Source organism: Grammomys surdaster, unplaced genomic scaffold, assembly GCF_004785775.1.
Source record: "Grammomys surdaster isolate TR1022 unplaced genomic scaffold, NIH_TR_1.0 126391, whole genome shotgun sequence".
NCBI classification, from domain to species: domain Eukaryota; kingdom Metazoa; phylum Chordata; class Mammalia; order Rodentia; family Muridae; genus Grammomys; species Grammomys surdaster.
In genome coordinates, this window is record NW_021621185.1 from 17,014,548 (window position 1) to 17,037,893 (window position 23,346).

At 41.2% G+C, this 23,346-nt stretch overlaps 1 protein-coding gene across 1 annotated transcript in view; it reads left to right on the forward strand.

The window, feature by feature from the left end:
* Ap3b1 (adaptor related protein complex 3 subunit beta 1) overlaps positions 1-23,346 on the forward strand; it is a 194,903-nt gene that overhangs the window by 104,980 nt on the left and 66,577 nt on the right. Inside the window, exons 18-21 of the mRNA XM_028760108.1 lie at positions 2,594-2,738; positions 5,408-5,561; positions 8,891-9,032; positions 18,696-18,768. Of these exons, the coding sequence (XP_028615941.1) occupies positions 2,594-2,738; positions 5,408-5,561; positions 8,891-9,032; positions 18,696-18,768 (514 nt within the window). The remainder of the gene's footprint in view (positions 1-2,593; positions 2,739-5,407; positions 5,562-8,890; positions 9,033-18,695; positions 18,769-23,346) is intronic.

A 23,346-nucleotide genomic window follows, 5' to 3' on the forward strand; every position in this document is an offset into this window, starting at 1 on the left:
GTGTGTACCCGTTTTGTCATTGATGAGCACGTTTCCCTTGTGTGTACACGTTTTGTCAGATTCTGGGATATGAAGCGAGTGTTCTCTGCTGTTATTCTTGTGCAGACACCCTCTTTCCTGATAAGAATGTTTGCTGGCTCTTACCTCGTTCTCCTCTTGCCTGATTGGCTACACAGTGCTCTGGCTCAAGTAGAACAATCCTTTTGTTCTTCCACCATACCTGCCCATTGGTTACCTTCCTCACTCTTCCCTCTGGAATGAGCATATCTTCTCAGAAACTGATAGCAATGCTATGCAGTTGAATTTTGTCTCGGTGATGGTCTAAGGTTGACTGCCTTCTTAAATTTTCACGTGTTGTAAGCATTAACTCTTTAATAGGGACAGTACATAAGCAATCTCTTTCCTTATCTTCATTTCAGCTGCCCTGCTCAGCAGAGACAAACTGGTTTCTTTTTCATTTTGCTGACTATATTTCTGAAACTAATAATTAATAACTTCTGGAGAGTAATTATAGCTAATGGAACCAGATTTAAAGGCATCCATTTAAACCATAGAACAAACAGATTTCTCCTATTTGCTTCTGAGATAGTGGCTTAAAATGCTCTATGAGGACTGTAATGGAATATAAATACAGTGTAACTAGTTCTATTTTGAGATGAATTCCTTGCTGCAGAAGTGTTGCTCAGATCGTCCTTTTTTGCTTTGCTCTCTACCGTCCTCCCCCTGAAGTCATATCAGTGCATCTTGTTCACATGATACACTGTATTCTTTTGGGTTTACTATCTAGTGATCCTCTAAGGTCAAATCTCATTAGTATGAAATATAACTTAGGAAGAAAAATGGCTAAGGCTTAGATAATCTGACATTTTAATCAAAACAACAGGGAGCCTAGTCAGGTTTACACTAGAAGTCACTTTGAATTACACACCACCATTTCCAGGATATCAGATATGATGTATATTTATATTAAGATACCAGTGAGTTTTGTGGCTGCTTTAGAGTTTTTTGTTTAGTTACAGAAAACCCTTTTTTTTCCAGTTACACAGACGTTCTTTTGCATATCAAGGACGTCTTGCTTTATATAAATATGTATCTAACATGTTGTGTGCAGGACCTTAGCTTCCCCTCTCTCCAGCTCTTTTTCCTGTTCTTTGCTTCTGTTCTTTTGCTTGCAGCTCCATACCTCTCACACAAGTCATGCTAGGCTGTGGGCTTTTAATGCGGGAAGCTATGTGGATGTGGAAACTAATGTATTTAAATTATTTCTTATTAGTTTTCTTGTCATTTCCCAAGTAATAATTTTTCAGGCTACTGGAATTTTTCTCAGCTTTTTTTTTTTTTAAGCATAAATACTTTTGTTTGTATTAGTATTTTAAAACATATTCCCAGAAGATTATAATGAGCCTTGGTGTATATACTGTAAATAATAATTCCTTTATAATAATAATGCATATATAGACACACACACTCTATATATACATGTATATATATATAAATAACATATATGTCTCTGTTTATATCCATATACATACTCTATCATGCTGGCACACTCTCGAAACTCAATTAAAAGTATAACAAATAAGTGAGTCTTAACCATTTTGAGCTTTTAAGAAATCTTCATTTTCTTGATGTTTTAGTAGAGAAGGTATGAGACTTAATTTTTCCACAATGAATCAAGGTTGTCGTTATGACAGACTTATAGTAAAGACTTCTTCTAAGGCCATCTTTCCGGAACACCAAAGAAGATAATTTTCTTAAATGCAAACAAATATTTTACAGGTGTTAGAAATCAATATTCTAGGGAAGGAAAAAAAACACATAAACCACACAGTATATTAAAAGGCAGCCAGTGCTGGCTTTTAAAGGAGTTGGGGTTGTGTTGCGGTGGAATCACTGAGAGCGTGACCCTCATACAGAGCAGAGACTGGCAGTTGCAGAGTCTGCAAGAGAAGGAAGTGAGTGGCACCAGCTTGCTGTGCCTGGGGAGGGAGACTGCTGTAGACTTTGTCCGTGTGGTGGAGTGAATTGGGGAGCCATGAAGGTTTGGAACCAGAGACTAGCTAGTCCTGACTGTCCAGCTGCTGTGTTCAGCAGACTTTGGTTGGAGTCAATGGAGAGGAGAAGCAAGTAACTAGTTAAGAACCTCCCAGTCCAGGAGAGACAGGTGCCCAGACCAGCATGGAAAAGCATGTCACCATGGGTTAGACGTGAGGCTATGAGAAGTTAGGCTGTAGAGTTAGGCTGCAAGATGATGAGTATTTACTGCCAGCATTCACTATGGTTTGCTTGCTTTTTTCCTCTTACATGTCAAGTATGTTATTGTTGTTACTATAGATTAAATTTTCTGTGGACCAACAAACACACATTTGTTAAATAGTCGGGAAATGTAACCTGAGTGATGTAACGGTGGTCTCTGGATGAGAGTGTGTATTCTACGTTTGGAAATGGATACCTTTGCTGTTAGGACTGCACGTCTAGCACTTGGCCTCTTTATGGAACCATCAAACTTCTCTTCTGAGTTCACCTTGAACTTGCCAGGAGTCTGCATCCCATAATAAGAATTCATTAATGTTTCCTTTGTTTATATACACAGACAAAAGAATGGACCCCACTAGGAAAAACGAAGAAAGAAAAACCTGTGAAGAAATTTTACTCTGAATCTGAGGAGGAAGAGGAAGAGGAAGAAGAGGAAAAGGAAGATGAGGACGAGGATCCCTCTGATAGCAGCAGTGACAGTGGTGGGCTTTATAATAGTTGAAGTGTATTGTCACGCTGTAGATTGCATGCCCCTTATCTTTTCCTTTCTTTCTCCCTCCAGTCTGTTACTAAACTTAAGATATCTCAGAATTCATTATTTTCAGAATTAGGAAGTTGAGAGCAGTATGCATTGAAAAAATATTCAGGTATGCATTGAGAATCCTAGGCTTCAGCCGTACCAACTAAATGGGGCACCTACCTTTCCGTCTGATAGGTGAAGTGGAAGACTTTAAAAGCAAGCCTTTAGTCCCAGCACTTGGAGACAGAGGCAGACAGATCAAGGCCAATGTGGTCTAGTCTACAGAGAGAGTTTCAGAACAGCCAGGGCTACACAGAGAAATCCTGTCTTGGAAGACCAAAAAACAAAACAAAAGAAAAGGAAAACAAAACCCAAAAACTTCATAACTAACTAAAATTTTGCATGTGATTTACATTAGTGGACATGTTTGAATTACAAGTCAAAAGTGTAACTTGGTGGCAGCTCTGGCCCAAGACTATTTCCTAGTTCTCTACTACTTTCTCACCTGCCCTATGAAAATATTTATAATATCTGATAAATTAACCCCAGTACATTATCTGCTTATATAATAAGCCAAATACCCCAACCCAAAAGTTAACATAGAAAATATGTAACTTGAAGAGTGAGGTAAACCATTGAGAAAGATTGTTTCCATGGTTAATTGAATTGTTTCTATCATGCACTTTATTTTATACCCTACACATGTGTCTCCATCCTATTGTTTACAAGCTTGTGCCTGTTTCTAGATTAGCATTGTTCAGCATCCTTAATGGCATTCTGTTAACGCTGTGGCTATTGATGAGCTTGTCTGAATACACAGTATTGAGTCCTGTGTGAGGGATTCTTCTATACCCCCAGAGGAAAATATAATAACTGCCTAATATGAGCCGGACCTAGGTTGCCATTGACTCCAATTGATGACAGGCAGTGGAGGAAGTTGCTGCTGCTGCTGCCTGCTCCCCTTTTCTTTGTGTGAGGGTTGAATGGTGGGTGGGTGGGTGGGTGGGCCGGTGAATGTGGTGTATGCCTGTGTGTGAGGTGAGTTTGTTCACCTGTGCGTGCACATGTGGAGGCTAGATGTCAGTGTCAGGTGTCTCTCTTTTTAAATTTTTGGTTACACATACTCATTTGCATGTGTAGGAGAGAGGCAAATTCTTGGTACTTGTGTGGAGATGAGAGGCCAGCTTGAAGGACTCAGTTCTGAAGGGTCAAACTCAGTTTTGCAACAAGCGCCATGTCTTTAGCCTTCACTTTTGAGGCAGTCTTTCACTGAATCGAGAGCTTACTGTTCCTTTCTAAGCTGACTACTGAGCACCTCCCTATCCGTCCCCCTCTACCCAGCACGAGTAGATGCACACCACCGTGCTTGGCTTTTACATGTGTTGGGTGCTGGGCAGCCAAATACAGCTTCTCCTGCTTGTGCAGCAAGTACTGTATCCAGTAAGCCATCTTGGAGCCCTGTAATTGCTTTCTGTTATTTCTAGTATAAACCAGTTATACTACTATGTGTGTGTGACTTTTTTTCACTACACATCTCAGATGTCTTTGTTTAGAAGCTTTGTTTGGGTGGGTTTGTGAAAGATGTCATGGTGAGTGCCTTCCTCTGTGCCAGTCCTGTTGTGCTCCAGTCACTGGCACACACTGCCAGTCATGTACTTGTCACAACAGCTTGCTGAAAAGGAAACCGAGAGTCAGAGGTTGCATAATTTGCAGTCTTAGAGCCGGGGAGTGACATAGCCAGGATTTGAACCTAGACATCTCAGGGAGAACCCTGTTTTATAGCCAACTCTGTGACAGTCTAAGTCTCCTGGCTTGCACTGCAGTGTAGAAATGGATCTTAGGAAGCAGGTGTCAGAGCAGTATTTAACCTCAGGTTGTGCTGAGGGCACTTCACTGGGTAGGCACTGAGCAGGGCCAGCGTACGGCTCTGCACCTAAACTCATTTGTAACAGTGAAAATTAGGCTGCATTTTAATAATACACTATATATGTATTTTTCGAGAATGGCCCACATGTAGCCCAGGCTGCCCTTGAACTCAAGCTTATTCCTCCTGCCTCAGCCTCCTGATCCTAGAATTACAGGGGTGCTTCCTCATGCTCAGCTCTTAAATTGGTCACTTCTGCAGGAACACAGGGATGCTGTATTATCTCAGACTGGGAGACTCTCAGGCTAGCAAGTCATAACTCTTGGGGAATTTTGTTTGCTGCTTATATACTTAGACAGTTTTGGGAATGACTTAAAAGCTCTTTTCCCCCTCAAAGTTGGTTCCTTAGGAAGATCTAACTATTGCCTTATTTTTCACTAAATAATTTCAGTAACAAGTAGCAGAATTCAAAATGATTTCTTATACCACTTACTCATTCTTTAAAAACAAAGACAAAGGTATGCTGTTGCTAGCTGCTTTAGGTTTAAAAGAGAGACCCTCTCAAGTTGGTTTCCTTGTTCATCTTGCCTTTGCTCTGCTCATTATTAGAGCATCTTCTTCTGTCTGTCTGAGTCCTCTCAGCTTGCCTCTGAACAGACCAGTTTCATCTAAGTCAGTACCTCCTTTCCCTCAGTCGCTGTGGATGGTACAGTGTCCTCCACCTAATTAAATGGTTGAAGTGAAAGAGCAGCTGCTCTGTCTTGCAGAGAGTGGGTCTGGAAGCAAGAGTGGAGACACAGGCAGCAGCAGTGAGGACAGCAGCGAGGACTCCTCCAGTGGACAGGACAGTGAGTCTGGAAGTGAGACAGACGCGGAACACCAGAGGGTGGCCAAGAGGAACTCCAAAGCCAAGAGAAAAAGGTGATGTAGTCAGTTTTCTCAAGAAGTTCCCCAGAGTTACTATTTCTTCTTAATTCTCAGTTAGAAAATGCCGGTGTGATTTCTCCAAAACAGATGTTAAGCCTTGACTTGGGTACCATTCTTGGGTTTCACTTTGAACCTGAGGAGATCTTAGGGTACATTTTCACCTTGGAAGATTGCCTTAAGTGATAAGCAGTGAGGATGAAACACTTAATTACCTTTTGCAGCAGTTTTGCTGAGGGCTAAAATTAAGTCCTTTAGCACATTGCCATTATGTAACCAAGACAATTGATTTTTATAAATAATGTTACATTAAAAAAATTATGATCCAAATGTCAGAGTCAAAGGCTGACTTCAGAAGATACTTAAGGGTTAGTGCTTTTCAAGATCTGCCATTATCAACATCGTCCTTGTATTAAAGCGTCATTAAGATTTTGAGTAATTGGGGCTAATACTCTGGATTGTGTGGCTCTGTTTTCCCCACCCGCTGCTGTCAGAGTGGCCTCTGCTGACTCCCTGGCCCTTCTCGGGGCCTGCTGCCCACACCCGTGATGAGCTTGCAGCTTGGCTCAGTCGTGGCTGACAGCACTGATTGCACGCAGTACGCTCTCTGCTCCTTTTATTACAGACAGTAATTAAAGCAGCTCGCCCTGCCACTTCCATAACAAACACAGCATAATGCCCTAATTATGACTTTATTAATTTAAGTCAGGATTTAATGATTTTAAAAGTGATTTATATTGTTTTTCCTGTTCAGAACAAATGAAATCTGTAGGTTAAATTAATACAGGCTTTTCATCATTGCAAAGTTAAAAACCTAGTTACCAGTAAATTCTTCTCATTAGGTTAACATCTGAAACTCTAAGCAGTAAGGTAAACAATAATTACCATCAGAATTGAGTGATGCATAATAAAATAACACTTTTACCTTTAAAATCTTATCTGCAGTGCCAGGAGTGAAGTCTCCTTAGAATAGCTCCCTTGTTGCAGGAGTGAGGCCTTGGCTTGTCATCCCTGGTGTCTGAGGACACTGCTTTCACATCAGACTAGCTATGCTGTGCTGATCTGGTTTAGAAAAGTGCCTATTTCTAGATGTGTTCTTCCACATGGCAGTGTTTCCTCAGAGGGCACATGTCATCATGGTACAGCTTTTAATCACATACTAATTCCATAGGTTTTTCTTCAGAAATGTTTTTGTTAACTTTTTATTTATGTTTGAATTCACAGTAAAAGACAACCACAAAGACGGTCTAAGCCGTTCTATTTGCAGGTCCATGTTTTAAACAGTGGATTGGGGACAATATATATTGCTACTATTTTGTAGGAGAGAAAACAACATATTTTTCCATCTTCAAATATAATTACATGTGCTCGGAGATGTTGCCATTACTCCATTTTTAATAAACAGCAACCATATTTCCTCTACAGAAATCAATTCTGAGAGCTATTGATCCTTCTTCCCACGCTGCTCTCCCCCTCCCGTTCCTGCAGCCTGTCAGAGTTTGTTTGCTGTTTACCTGCACAACTTTGGAAGTTCTTGATAAGTCTCCTCAGAAGTTACTCTTTAGTAGCGGCAGGTGTTTGTTACTAACTTTCAGTCGTACATTCCAGAGTGTCTTCATGGTAGAAACGATAGCATGGTGGAGTGCGGTTAGGATGTCAGAGGGAGGTAGATTTGAATTCAGAGTTCAGGATTGCCTCTCATGTCAGTGTGTCCTTAAAGTGATTTACCCTCAGATGTTGGTTTCCTTGCTGTAAGTGGGTTAATAATAAAGCCAGGAAGAGAACATCTGCAATAGATCATTAGAATGAAGCACCCAGAACTGCCTGGCCTAAGGGAGATTATTAAAGACAAAACAGAAAAACGTTAGATTGATTGTTTGATTGTGTATGTGGGAGTGGTGCATGTGCACATGTGTACGTGTGCACCACATCATGCAGGGGCTTGAGGAGGTTAGGACAGTCTTCGATCCCCTGGAACTGGAAGTTACAGGCTGTTGTAAGCTGTCATGCGGATGCTTAGAACTGAACCCAGGGTATTGTATAAGAGCTGTATGCACTCTTAACTGCTGAGCTATCTCTAGTTCCCAGGTTAGAGATTTAAAGGAGCCCACGCATGTGCATACACGCATGTGCATACACGCATGTGCACTTGCACAGACACACACAGTGAGAAGAACTAGACTGCACTTGGAGAGACCTGGAGGCAGTTAGCTGTCTCCGTGCTCTCCACTCTCTTTGGGAAATAGTTCTGTTTTGTCCACTTACCCCACTTCTGTTTCTCAAGTCACGGTCCTTATTTTGAATAGCTAGTGTAGATGTCCCTTTGAGTGTTGTTATAAAGCACCTGCACTGTGTGCTTATTGCTTGTGTGCCTTGTCACTGTTCGTATATTTCTATGTATGCTCCAGTGCACTACAGACACTGAGTTGACACCCAGGTCATCTGTGTCTCACCACTGTTATCTAGCATGAGGCTAACCAGTTAGTAATAAATACTAGTTGACTCAGTGAATAAGTGAACAGCACTTTTAGTGAAATGATACATAAAATGAAGGCTGTTAGAGTGTGGCGTGGTGGCATACACCTTCTTCCCAGCATTTGGAGTATGAGACTGGAAGACCAAGTTTGAGGCTAGCCTGGGCTACATAGCAACAAAACAATACCCTATCTCTAAGTAAACAAGTAGTTTCCTCTGAGCCAATTAACATCATCTTACATAATGTATCTAAGATCGCATCTGTGTGCTTGTCTTGTTGATTTTCTCAGAAACAAACAAACAGTCTACCAAATGCAGGTCCATCAACAAAAGTAGATGTATAACCTCTTAAACGTGTCAGTAAGCAGTATTTGAGACCTCATTCTAAAACTCAGCCTGAGCTCTTAGAATGTCTTACTGTTAACTCTTTATTTCCCAGAGACCAGCAGGTCCCCTCATAGTATTTTCTATATGGTTACTGAGTATGTCGCCTAGTGTTGGTTCATGATTTTGCCTTTGAAGTTGCTCCACTTACTTGGTTAGACTACCTTTATTATTATTCATTAGATTTAATTTGTTTCTGTATGAGCGCATGCTTCCCAGTGCGCATGTGGCGATCAGAGGACCACCTGTGGGATTCGATTCTGTCCTCTCTGTAGGTCCTGAAGGTCAGACTGTGGTTGTCATGTTTGGCTGTGAGGACCTTCATCAAGGGAGTCGTCTAGACAGCCCTTATTTAATTTTCATATCTTAGGATTTTTAAGCCATCTTTATTGTGTTTTATAAAATCACTTAAATTTGTCTACATAAGGGCTTGCGGTTTATTTCTCAAAATTCATCTTTATTCACAGTGATTCAGAAGATAGGGAGAAGAAAAATGAAAAATCTAAAGCTTCTGAATCGTCCAGTGAGGAATCCAGTTCCATAGAAGAAAGTTCTTCAGAGTCAGAGTCAGGCTCTGACAGTGAACCTGCACCCAGAAAAGTGGCTAAGGTAAGACCATGCGTGTGCTGTGACTGACATACATATACCGCTTGTAGCTTTCTCCAGTTAAGTATAAATACTTTTGAACTGGGCAGTGGTGACCCATGCCTTAGTCCAAGCACTGGGGATGTGGGGGTGCGATGGGAGAGGGGGAAGCAGGTGGATCTCTGACTTTGAGGGCAGCCTGGTCTTCAGAGCAAGATCCAAAACAGCCAAGACTACACAGAGAAGCCCTATCTGAAAAAACTAAAAACAAACTTGCCGGGGGCCAGCGCAGTGGTTCTTCTTTCCTGTTTGATTCTTCTGAGGAGGGGAAAGAGTGTTGGGTGGGTTGTTGTTTAGGGTTGCTGTTTAATAATAAGACACTTTCCAGTCTTAAGTAGCTGACCAGCCTTCTGAGTCCCTGTGAGGAAGACACTGCTTATCAAGCACCTCATCCTAGAGTGGCAGAGAGAAAGCAAAGCAGCCTCTGTCTCGGCTAGCTGAAGTCACAGGGAGAAAAAGGGACACTTTGAGAAGTGATTTTTAGCATTCATTTCTAAGTTTTAAAATGTTCCCTATGAAAGCTCTCTAAGAAAAAAAGGAAAAGGGGCTTTTAAGAAAAAGGGGGAGATAAGGGTTGTCTAAGGAAAAAGGGGATGAGGGAAATGCTCTCCTCTCTTTGTCCTTGGCACTTATGCATCTTTCAGAGTACATATCATATGGTAAAAAGTTCATCTCAAGTTTACACATAAATTCAAATTGTAAGTTTACAACAGAGAATGTTTACATGCATGCATATCTATTGGGAGAGATTATCTGGCTAAACATTCATTTTCAGTCCCAAGCTCAACTGGTTCATGGAGAGCTAAAACTATAACTTTTTTTGATGAAGTAATTAGTGAAATTTTGTATAGATAAACCTAGTCAATATTTTCTCTGTTATCCAATCACTTATAGCAAACTGTTAGATCCCTTTTTATGACTTCAGCTAGCATTAATGGTTTTACAACCTCTTGGAACTTTGTCTGAGTAGTAGATGCCTGCTTGCTATCTCAGAAGCAATTAACTCATGGAGACTGGCAGAGTGTTCATTGCAGTTTTGACTATCAGAAAGGATTTAATAGTAGTGTTATAAAAGAGCGTAATAATTACTATAATTTTAGGAATTCTTATAGCATCATCATTAAGGATTAAGAAATCATCTATTTGTCTATATAGCATCACTATAAGATAGTATATCTCTGCTCAAAAGGGTAGGCTAATACCTAGTAATTGTTATATATGTTTAATAATAACAGGAAAAGCATATAAATAGCAGGATTCTTTCCTAAAATGGATTTCTCCTGGTCCTTGCCTACCAGAGCAAATCCATCATAGATTTTAATCCAAGGCAGATCCATCTCAGGAAGATCATCTGCTAGTTTTTAGATTCTTCTTGTTGACTCTTGACACAAACTAACAAAAAAAGAATGAAATCCTTTTGAAAGTTGAGTGTTTTGTTAAGAAGCTAAGGAACTAGAAAAAGACACATTCAACACTGTTGCTGCAGCTCAAGGCAGGCACACCCTCTGTACTCCCTCCCACTTCCCTAGTAACCCAACCTTACAAACAAGTGAGAGCCACTCTCCACTCCCCTCCGCCCCTGTGGGTTTTGGGTAGGCTGTGACAAGGCTCACTAAAAGAGACACGGAAGGAAGCCTCAGAGATAGCACTGAGAGTACAGGACCGCAGGTGCAGAGAAATTATAAAATACTGATTCCAACATGCTTTTAAAAATATTCAACAATAAATATATGATAAATAAGTGCTATCAAAATGAAATGTTTTCAAAGTTTTAAGTTATACGTTATTTAGCTATTTGCATTTTTTAATTTTAGAGCAAATGCAAGACTCATGTATGCATTTGAATTGAACATTTGTGATTGAGCTTTTTGTCTAGTTAGTATGAAAGCATGAAGTTTACCTTGCAAACCAAGTTTCTTCTGTGAAGTTTGGATCTAACCATGCTTTTCTTTCTGGTCTCAGATTGTTACCTTTTTCATGTGAATGATCACACTGATAAGCAGCATCAGGACGCATGTGTCTAGAATAGTGACTGTCAAAAGCTGACAAGCACTAAGTTATAATTCTTTTTAAACCAATATTAAAAAAATTTACTTGATAATTCTGTGAATCCGAATTTCCTTAGTATGTCATCTGAGTGGACAGAAATGAAAATAAATTCATCCAGTAGGCTCTCTGCATCCGGGTTAATTGTTAAGAATATTTACAGTACTGCAAGTGTTTATCTTGTCATATTTAAAATATTCTTGCAAATGATAAAACTTATTTAAAAATTGAATTCTTACTTATATAATGAAATTTAAGATTTTCATTTTTCAAAATTTATATAAACTTGTAGAGATTTTGAGTTACTAATGTGGACTCATAAAAACACATATTCTCATTTTCTACTTAAAAAAAGCTTAAATATCCTCTTAAATAAAGAGCCTTGACTAATGACAGGAAGTACAACGGGGGTGGAGGGACCAGTGTTTTATAAATGACAGATGTAATTAGGGTAAGTTATTTTTATATGGTTTTAAAAAATCAAGAATTATAGACTCCTAGCATCCACAGAGGCAGCTTGAAGTCAGTCAGTCCGTTCTGTTCCTCCTTGTTGGGGACTTAAGTGAGGAGCTCACATCTTGGTGACCAAGGATGTGAAAGAGCAGGGCCCTAAGCCAGGTTCTCTGAGAAGTTGAAGCTGTGCATTGTTTTGTGTCTATGTTAGGTGGAAGTGTGTGTGTGTGTGTTTAGATAAGTGACTTTATTGTTGTGGAATATCCCCTTCTATCAAATGCTGCAGCTTTTGCTCAGATTATGAGTGATGAAGGCAGATGGTAGCCTCTTTGCCTTCATTTAGCTGACAGAGTTGGCGCTAAAAATGCACGTCTTGAATCTCCAGCTTGAATCTTACTATTCTTCTTTCATTGGACAGTGTGTTTGGGGGCACATTGAGTGTCCACATGAGACCTTTGAGGTAGCTGGAGTGTATTGGCTTTCAGAATTCTTAAATTTGTGGTGGTCCATGAGTCAAGTGTGGTGTTCCTATGGGGAGGTAGCGCCGTCGTGCTTCAGGCTCCTTGTCTGTAAAGCAGATGCCGGTCCCTTCCTTGTTACAGCACGTCTTGGGGAGACAGATGCACAGGAACAGCGTGGAGTGCAGTTTCAGGTTTTTGTATGTTGCTGTTGTTTGTTTTGGTCAGTTGGTTGTTGGTTTTTTGACAGAGGGCTTTTCTGTGTAGCCCTGGCTGATCTAGAATTTGCTCGGTAGCCCAGGCTGGCCTCCATTCACGGCAGTTTGAATACTGGTTAACTGGGACCTGGACTCCCTGTGGCTCTTCACTCTTGCACTTTTCTACTCTTTTTAAACAATACTGAAAAGTTAAGTCTATTTTCAGTTGTGACCCCTAATTTGTATCTACTTTCTTCTGAAGACAACTGTGAATCACATAGCACCTCTTGCCTCACTTCTGAATCTCCATTTCCTTACTTTTTCTGTAAACATTTAGCTCTGGCTGGTGCTCTCTATCTCCTAAGCTAAGATGAAGCTCTGCTTCCTTTGACCTCGTTTTGTGAGCCTGTGTCTTCCTTCTTAGCACTCTTACTTAATCTTTATCCACTAGTTTGTCCTCTGCCATCAGCCCCTTTAAGTGGCTTCCAGCCTCAGAGGGGAGCCGGAAGTGGAGCAGCATGAATCTCATGCCCTCCACCTCCTGCTTACTAACCCAGTTACTTCTTAGTAACTTCTCTCCCCACACGGCTCTGCAGGGCAGTCAGGACCTGCGTGTTTCCTGCCATGAAGCCTCTTTTTCTCCCATGGTCTACTAGAGTCGTAGCATAGTAACTGATATCCCCATTACTCTGCTGCCAGGTCTTCTCCCCAGACTTAGAGCAGATCTTAGGCCTGTCTGTGGTTACAGGATCTGTCACCCTAGTGCTCAGCATGCACTGCACACCAGCAGCTGCCCCGGCTCCTGTGCTTCCTTCCCTCTGACTCCTTCCACTCTGACTTTACATAGTTACCAAGACTCCCAGATTTTGTATCAGATTTTTTATATCTGTTTCTTCTTTCCTCCTTTGGGAGTCTAAGTCCACTCTCCTTCGGCTTCGTAGACCTTTGCCATAGTCATCCTCAGATAGGGGTTTTTCCAACCCTCACCTTGAGCACAGGGTTAGATCAGGCTGCAAGGGTGAGCACCCTGCTGCCGTCCAAGTTCCTTCACCTCCATGTCGGAATCCTCTCATCTTAATCTGTTCATGTTTGGATATTCACACTTTTCTTAAGTGTGTGCTTGGCTCTTTCTGAGCCTTTGTTTATGCATGAAGAATTAAGAAAATAGAAGATAAGGAGGGAGTGGCCTCCATTAGACTGTGGTCTTGATGTCCCTGGTGGGTGGTGACTGCAGGGAACTGGACCTGAGCTGCAGGGAGAGCGTCCCTCCTGGATATCTATCTGTATTCCTTAAGGGGCTGTCACCTAATTCTGCGCTGTGATCAGTAATGGCCATAGTGCATGATTTGGTTTAAGATTTGATTATTTTATGGACAAGTGGACTTCTATGTGCAGGTGTTCCATTCTGAAAGAAAACTTGATTTTTTTTTTAGATTTTTTTAAATTTATTTTTTGTATATGTGTGTTATATACATGTATGCCCACAGTGGCCAGAAGAGAGAATAGGAACTGGAGTCACAGACACTTGTGAGCCACTGTGTGGGTGCTGGGGACTGAACCTAGGTCCTTTGCAAGAGCAGCTACTGCCCTTAACCACTGAACCATATGCACCCCCACAAAATCCCTCTTACTAGTTCTGTATCTTAAGCACTTTTACATGCTTTATCCACTGTAAAGGAAAATATTTTTATATGGAAGAGTAAAGAGAAAACTCAGCAATATAGACATACTATATGTGGAAGAGGTTTTCATTTGTATCTGTGTGTCTTAGATTTCTTTTGTATCATAAACAATTTATAATCTGCACACTAGGATGTGTTTAGCAGATGGGGAGCATTTTGCTTGAGCTAATGTTGTTTCCCCTTCATCAGACCGAAGCTTCAGAACCCTGGAAGTGAGCAGCCTGTTGGAGTGCTCCTTCATCCTAAGGTTGTGTCAGTGCAGTGGGTTCTGCTGGTCACACATTAGCCATGTTGTGATCTCTACGGTGTGCTCCGGCTTTTACAGAGAGAGATAATTAGGAAAGTGGTGGTTTGGAATCTTGATCATAGTGTATTGTGAATGTGTCTGTTTACATGTTAACAGTGTTTTCTCTAGGGGACTGTGTGGTGGCTGTGTGTAGGTACTGACAAGGGCTCAGTGTATGTGTGTGCATTTGGAAGAGCACTGAGGTTCATATCAAGTGTCTTCCTCAGTCACTTCCCACCTGAGTTTTTCAGACATTTGTTTTTGAACCGGGACTTCTGGATTGACTGGACTAGTTGACAAGTGTGCACTGGGGATCTGCCTGTGTCTGCCTCCTAGGTGCTAGCATTCCAGTCAGGTGCAGTGCCTGGCTCTTTATGTGAGTGCTAGGATTCTGAATAGGTCTTCATGCTTACATGACAAGCACTGACCAACTGACATTCCACTCCAGTCTGTGTTAACAATGTTTTAATTACATACACCATATATAAAACAGGATCTAATGATGTGAAATAAATATGAATATTCAGCATTCTTTAATTGAACAGTTAATCAATGTTAAGAATATTTCTATACCTGGATCATATGATTCCTGTCTGAACTAGCTATGGAAGAACACTTGTACAGTGTATTCCTAGCAGTGTCTGAGAAGACCATAATTATCTCAGGTTTTCTCCATCTTTGACCTTTGCTGTCTTTCAGTGGGGCTACTGTGAAACTGATGACCTCCCCTGGTGACCTCAGGACAGTCTTAGTTACATCAGCAAATATAGAAAGACCTTAATAGAAAGACCTGGTGATAAAGGTGACTGACCTGTGAGAGAGTCTTGGTGACAATGCAGTTTTACTGTGAGCTATGAAAGGAGCCCTGCAGAGCACCAAAGGAACCATTTGCAGGCTGCTTTTTGTCCTCTGAGAAACAAGAACAAGTCCTTCTTCTCACAGGTCTTCACAGGTGTTGAAATCCTTAACTTCTGTGACTAATGAGGAATATTGGCCTTTATTTTCAGAATTCAAAGCTTTGTCTCTTTCATTGTTTGTCTTTCTCAGTTTAGTTCATATTTTAAATTCTTCAAAAAACAAATGTCACTTGATTTCAGTTGAGATCTGTAAAACAAAGGGAACCCATCAAGCCAAAGCTGTAGTGGGTGTTTCTCAGATGGGGAAGGGTTGTGTAGACCTCTTGGATTACTCATCAGCTTTAAGAACAGTAGGGTTTCATGAGCTTCTCATAAGGTTTCATAGAGTTTTAAATTTCAACCCTTTCTACAATAGAAACACCTGGTGCTTGTCATCTCATTCTTCTTAGCTTTTCTGTAGTCGGTATGCAAATGGATATTCATAATGCATGTAAAATCTTTACAGAGATGGTTACATTTTTATTTGTATTTAGAATTTAAGATCCTTTATTTTTGAAATGAAATACATTAACTAGAAGTTAGTTTCTTAACCCTGTGACTTTTTATTCCATTTTGAAAGTGTTCCCGTGCCGGTGTGTAATGAATCCTGTAGGGACAAGATGGAGATTTGAAGGCAGTGAGTTGATCAGGTGACATTCCTTGCAGCCAGATCTTAAGATCAGTAGCTGTTGTCCTTATAAAAGTCAAATACAGTCACTCAGCTGTTAAAAACCTAATTCTCTATTTAAAAAAAAAAATACAAAAACAAATTGTCTATCTTTCTGCTTGATCTCCTTTTGCGTCCGAACACAATGGAAACAGTGGGTGATCTGTCAGTGGGTTTGGTTTGTCAATGGTGGTTTTGTGTAAATATTGGGAGGGTAAGAAATAAAATTCACACAGTAAAATATGATTTCATCTGCCTTTTCTCCGCAGCTCCGTGGCTCATGCCACGGTGTGAAATCCTCATTTTACACACTTTGCAGGCGGAGCACATGAATTATGCATTGAGCAAGAAGAATCTCCTGCCTCAAGTCCTATATGCATTTGCCCAGGTTCTGTCTCTATTACCAAGATGAATTGCAAATGGAGAAACGTTTGATGGAACAGGGCTCTTAACTTCTTTGTTTAGAATTCAGATTTTTATTTTTATAGTAGATTCTTTACGTATGAAAATGTTGTGAACTTACTATGGATTTTTTAAAATGAAAAATGAAATATAATGTAAGAGAAGCATTCTAGCATATCATGAAGCATTTTATAGCCTTGATTCAGAATGCAAGGCTTTTCCAATTTGGTGGAAATGACCGTCATCTATTGCTAATGCTGTATTTCAGTCACTGCTTATTTGCTCTCCTCAGAAAGTCAGTGGAATCCTGTCCTTTTTCAAGCCTGCTTCCCTCTGTCCTAGGCTTCTGATAAGAGAGAGACCAGATGCACATGGAGCTCTCCTCTGTGCTGTGTAGGACGTCATGTGTGCTTAGTACACACTGACACATGTTCTCAGCTGGTCAGTATAAGACGGGTAGGCTTGCCGTCAGCTCTTAACTCTCTTTGACAGGTTTCTAACTTTTCAGGTGGTTAGCTTACAGTTTGATGAAGTTTATCACTTAGCTGGCGGGCAACTATACCCATTGTGTGCAGCATTTTGATGAGCCGAATGCTAATAACCCTTGGGTTATGTTTGTATTGTAGGAATGAAAGTCTACTTGGGGATGGTGTTTTCATTCTAAAAGAGTTAGATTTAGCTCTCATTAACTTGTAAGTTAAATTTCAGTCTGAACACTAACATTTTTTTGTGTTTGTTTTCTTGCAGTAGACGCTGTTGTAGGAGCAGAGCTGTTCTGTGTTTAAAGAAGGATAGAGTTAAAACTTACCTAGAAGGCTTTGCGATTTCAGTGTTTGGGAGGGAAGGAAGCAACATGCTGATTTTCTCTCTTTTTAGTTATTCTCTTTTTACCATGCATTCTTATCTAACCCTTGAACACGTCTCTGAATGTTGGCATAAAGAAGATTACAAGCAGAACTTTAATCACATGAAAACATTGTTTCCCAGATGCTTTTCTAAAATTGCATGTATGTGTGTGTATGCACGCATGTGCTCAGTGCCACAGGAGCCAGAAGAAGGTGGAGCATCTCCCAGAGCTGGAATTACAGGTGGTTGTGAGCTGTTGATGTGTGTGCTAAGAACTGAACTCAGGCCCTCTATGCCAGCAGTACACTGAGCAGTCTCTCTGCCCCCCCACCACAGCATCTGGTTATGTAATGCTGGTTATGTGCGAGCTCTTGTAAGTGCACCAGTACTCAAGTAGACCTTTTCCTTCAGTGACACATAGTTTATGCTAACAGTAAGCCTAAATTTCTCTTGTGAGGACCTTGTCTAGGTGATAATTTCCATTGCTGAGCACAGAATCTGATGAGTTAGTGAATGGATGAATGAATGAACAAGAAGAAGTAAACTTGTTAGTTTGGATTTGAGTGTTTATCTAAAAGAAAACAAACAGATTAAGCAAAGTTGATAGAGATGTATCAGGTTAATGCACTACTCTTTAATTATGTGCTAGGGGATGGGTGTGAGTATGTGTTCTGTGTGTGGATGCATGTGGGTGTGGGTGTCCATTCACCTTTTATGGATGTAGAAGCCAGAGGTCAGCATCTAGTGTCTTTCTCAGTTAGTTGCTTTCCATCTTACTTTTTGAGGCTGTGTTTACACTGGAACATAGTTAAGCTGGAATGGCTAGCCAGTAATCCTCAGAAATCCTCCTGTCTCTACATGCACTGGGGTTACACATGGATCTGTCGTGGATGTGGGATCCCAATTCAGATCCTTATATTTTTACAACAAGCACTGTACAAACTGTGCCTCCCCTAACCCATTCTTAAGATGGGTAAGCTTAGTTAAGGCTTTATATTCACTGCCATGGTAATGAATGCTCATAAACAGTGAATGAGCCAACTTGTCATGGAAGAAGCCCTGATTTTCAGTTGGTATGTTTTAAATATTTACTCTTCATAAAACGCTAAGAAAGTGAATGAGTTGCTTTTTATACTAAAGAGGAAGAGATAAGGAGGCCATTGTAATGGGTACTGTTGGTGCTGACTTCAGACACAACCTCGTAGAGGAGTACTGAGTATGTAGTACAGTGCCTGTCACAGGCTTACCTCGGAGGAGTCCAGTCTCTTAGAGGCCTGAGGACATCAGCTTGTCCGTGTATTACTGTTTGAATATTCCTTTTTCTTAAGGAAACCTGTTTAACAGTTATCTCTAAGAAGGTAATGTATTCTACTGAGAGCCTTACTGGATTTTTATGTAGCAAAACAAGGTCAGGTTGTAAAATAATTATTATATTTAAATTTTCTTTTAAAGGTATAAATATTTTTTAAATACAAAGTATTTCAACATAAGTTAACAATTTGTGTGATGAGGAAGAAATACAGAATGCTAATACAAATTTTGATTCAGGATAGTGATTATATCACTGTACAGAAGTTTCAAGTGTGTTTTTGTTTCTGAAACCAAGAATGAAAACCATGCTTGTTTGGTAATGGTAAGAAACTTTTTAAGTTTTCTTTAGACAAGATCTGAAGTGAGATTTCAATGTTTTACAGGCAAAAGAAAGAAAACCCCAGCAAGAAAGACATCCTCCCTCCAAAGATGTTTTCCTTCTAGATCTGGATGATTGTAAGTTCTGGAGCGTCCCTTTGCTCTGTATTGATGCGGGTTCTGTATTTTTATAGTACTTCTCATGTAGGTTTCCCAAATTTTAGAAGCATCTATTGTAAAGATATATCCGAAAAGATGGGAATTTTCCAGCCAGTGCCTTTCCCTGGTTGAGCATGTCAGTTCTGTGTCACATGAGTAGAAGAGCAGACCTATTCTACTTTAGTCGTCTATCCTTGCATCACCAAGTCGTGATCCTGCTTTCCATCATCCACAATGTGAGATCCTGGCTGTGGGGACTAACACAGGAGACTTAAGGAAACTGGAGGGAGCTAGAAGAGTAACAAAAGAAAGGCTTGCCACAGTGGCTCACAAAGCCCTGGCTGGCCAGCTTGCCTTTTCCTTCAGTGTTTTAACAGCACAGTCTTCATTCAAGTAAATATGGGTCTAAGGATTCAGATGCCTACAACTTTACTAACTCGAGTATACAAAGTTACAACTCTTAAGTCATTCAGTATGGGGGAACTGGGTCATGCCGAACTTTGTTGCTAGTTAGACTCTGTACTAGAAGAATTGTAGGTAAGATCTCTTGAGTGTTGAAAAGGTCTCATTTTCAGTACTTCTCTTGTATAGATGGTGAGTTGTTTGGGGTTACCTCATTTATTCATTGATCCATTCTATTTATATTGTCTATTGTGACAACCATAGAAAATTTTTAATAGAGAAGAGTAAAAGTGTGTAATATAGAAAAATACTATAGAGAAATTGAACACATTTGACCGTATTAGCAGCTATGATAAGATTTGGTATCTTAGGTGTTCTGTGGTTAGTTGAGGTAGACACAGGATGGATGCTGCATTGATGGAACAAGACGTCCTGTTAAATAAGGTAGAATAAAAAAACACGCATTGCATGTATTGTCTCATGTGGCATCTAGGGCTGGGGAGATCTTGACAGTAGATAGAAGACTACAGGAGGGCTGTGGGGTCGGTGAGTGAGGGTGGTTTGACAGTATTACAGCCAAAGCCATTGCTTTACAGCTGACATACACTGTTCCTGAAACTTAGAAGCAAAGCCAGATCACATTGTTCATCCTAGCCAAGATTTCAGTTTACTAGCATCCAGTGTCAGTAAGGGCTGGGTGACAGTGCTGTGTATGCTCACACTGCATGTGTTCTCCATAGGAACGCAGATAGACTCAGCCTTTAGGAGTCATCTCAGTTCTGTCAAACTTGACATGTGTGTTCCTTTTGGCTTGGTCATTCTCTTTGGAAACTTATCCTACCAGTGAACTGCAAAGTCACATCTCTCCCTTCCTTGTATTAAACCCACTAACTTACTATCCTGGTGCTGCATTTAGATTATAGTGTGGCTCCTTACGTAGATGTTAATGCTTCGTGCCCACGTTTGAAGCCACTGCTACTTGGCTCAAGCACACCCCTGCTGTCTGCACAAGTCCTTTGCCCAGTTCCCTGCTGCTGCCGACAGTGCTGCTGTCCACATTCTGGTGGCAGGCACTACCTCCAAGCTCTGAAGTCACCGACTCTCAGACCTCCATGAGTTCATTTGGAGAGGTGTAACAGCTATCTGGGACACTTAGGAACAGTACAAGTTCATTGTGAGGCTAGAAGTAAAGACATAGCCAGACATGTGGCGCACACCTTTAATCCCAGCACTTGGGAGGCAGAGGCAGGTGGCTTTCTGTGAGCTTAAGGCCAGCCTCATCTACAGAGTGAGTTCCAGGATAGCCAGGGCTACGTAGAGAAACTCTTTCTCAAAAAAGCCAATCAGTCATGGGTTAGAGAGATGGTTCAGTAGTTAAAGGCTGATTACTCTTCCAGACCACTCCCAGATTCAACTCCCAGTACCCACATGGCAGTTATGACTGTCTGTAATTCAAAAATCTGATACCCTCACACAGATACATGTAGGCAGAACACCAATGCACATGAAATAAAAATAAATAATTTTAAACAACCAGTTGATGAGTAATAACATGTGTACAGAGCATGAGAGCAGTGGGGATTTGCAGTATATGTAAATGTAGAGGATAATCATTTTTAAATATATATTATTATAGAGACAAAGTTTCTTTGACTCTTTTTTTTTAAAGACAGTATTTTTAGTAGAGAGATTTTTATCCCCACTTGTTTTTAAAACTCAGCAACTCAATATCGAAAATATTTCTCTTTCTTGTTAGCACCCACACAGTTAAATTTTCCTTCAGCATTCTTTTGTCAGACATGATACTAGAAATACTTGTTGAAAAGTTATTTCAGCAATGTCTGTAGACAGTGTCTGCTACATTCAAAGGACTTTACACATGATGCCTTAGCACGTGAGGAGAATCCGCCAATTCTCTTCCAGGAACTAAACTCTAGCCAGATGTGTCTCTAGCTGAGCAAGCCCGCCCACATGCCCTTTTCCATGTGTGTGACGTAAGTGTGTTACAAGTCATGTGAGGACTATGGGCCGAGCTAGCGATGCCTTGCGGAGAAGTGGAGTCTGAGAGGAGCTGAAGGCATGCCTGGGCTGCTGGCTTTGCCCTCAGTTTCTTGGTTACCTGTTGGAAGTGCACTATAGCAGCCTGACCTCTCAGTCTCTGAGAGGTAGAGTAATCATTCAGGAGAGGTGCTGTACGCCGCATGCCGGGAAAGCTCCAAACAAATGCTGTGTTTGTCCGTTTCTTCATTGAGAGGACCTTAGTGGGTGTTTGTCGTGATATAGTTAATCCTGATATGGTGAAGACCTAAATACACACACTTATACAAGAAAGAGTACTGAGAACCAGCAGATAAGCTGATAGCTTTGCTTTTCCTTGCTTTGGCCTGGGAGAAACATTTAAAAGGTAGAAAGGTACATTTTGGCTCATGGATTCAGTCCCTGGCCCATCGGTTCCCTTAAGTCGGGCCCGAGGCAAAAAGTGAAGCATCGTGCCAGCTGAGTGTGTGGTGGAGAGTAGATGTCCACATCATGGCATCTGGGTAGAGGCCAGAAGCAAGAGGCCTTAAAAGGCCATCCTCCAGTATCCTGCATCCTATAGCTAAGGACTCATTACCAAAATAAACATAAAGCATTTCCCAAAGGGGCACCATCACTGGGGACCATGCCTCTAATCCTTGTTAGACCTAACAGCCAGCATTGAGGTTGCCATTCTGTGACTGAAATGAGAGACGGGCACTGATGCACACTGTTAGCATCATGGTGTCTAATCCATCCTTTGGTATTAGTGTACTCTGGAGCCTGGTATTAACGAAGCCATGGGAGGCAGGGGAGCAGAGCAGGGAAGATAAGCTGGGCTGAACAGGGCCATGGAGAGGGTAAGAGCCCCTGCTAGAAGTCTCCAGTGTGCCTCCCCAGGAAAGTCTAGCAATAGACAGGTTCAGTTACAAAACAGGTCTGCAGTTTGAATAAACCCAGCTGATGGATCAGTTGAGGGCATTGCCGTGAACACAGGTATTAGCCAGCATGTCTTTAACCAGTTTTATGAGTTAATTTTTCTATCTCATCCATTCATAAAATAGTAAAAGCAAATGATGTTAAGTCTTGGACAGTTCCTTTAGATTATGAAGTTATTTGCCTTTATGGGTGTCAGAAAAAACTGTTCATGCCAGAATAATGACAGGCAGTCTGTTGTTGGACTTTAAGAAAGCAATATACTTTCTGCCTTGAATGGGGATGGGGGGAGTGTTTATTATATCTTTCTGGAAACTGGGAGAGACAATCTTACTATGTAGTCCTGGCTGACTTGGAACTTGCTATTTAGACCAGGCTGCTCTCAAACTCACAGAGATCTGCCTGTGTCTGCCTCCAGAGTGTTACCATTATAAGAGGTGTGTGCCACTACACCTAGACAGCAGAGTTTGAATCTCAGTTTTGTTTTACTTCTTAGCTGTGTTACACTGGTCAGTTTATTTGACTTCTGTCTTATATAGTGCTCTCTCCAATAACAGAACCAGTACAATGAATGCATGTTGGAAGGGGCTTATTATTAGACTCTAAATGACGTGCTCCCACATGGCTGCCTCCATGCTGGAGAGGCTTAGCGGCTAGCAGCTGCTCAGTCCAGAAGGCTGGGTGCCTTGGGAGTCCCATTATGTCACTGAAGGGCTGGGGGACTCCTAGACCCTCTGGTGTTTTGTTCTCCTTGGAAGGCTGAAGAAGCTGGACTCTGAGGAATGGTGGAAGCTGCATTTAATTTTGAACCTGAGTTTTAGTCACAAGAGGAAATGTGTAAATCTGTGTCATATGCACTTTAGCAAAGAAAAGAATGTTTTGTTGAAAGTCTTAAAATACGGGGTTGGAGAGATGACACAGAGGGTATTTGCCATGCTAGATGAGGGTGGAGGTTTGAAACCCACATAAGGGTGGGTGCCTTCACACACCTGTGACTCCACCACTCTTCCCACTGACCAGAAGGGGAAACAGGAGAATCCATGGCAGCTTGAGTGTCAGCTAGCCTGATGCACACACTGCAAAGAAAGAAGAGGGCCTGCCTAAAGTGAGGTGCAAGCTGAGGCTGTCCTCTCTCTCTCTCTCTCTCTCTCACACACTCTCTCTCTCTCTCTCTCTCTCTCTCTCTCTCTCTCTCTCTCTCTC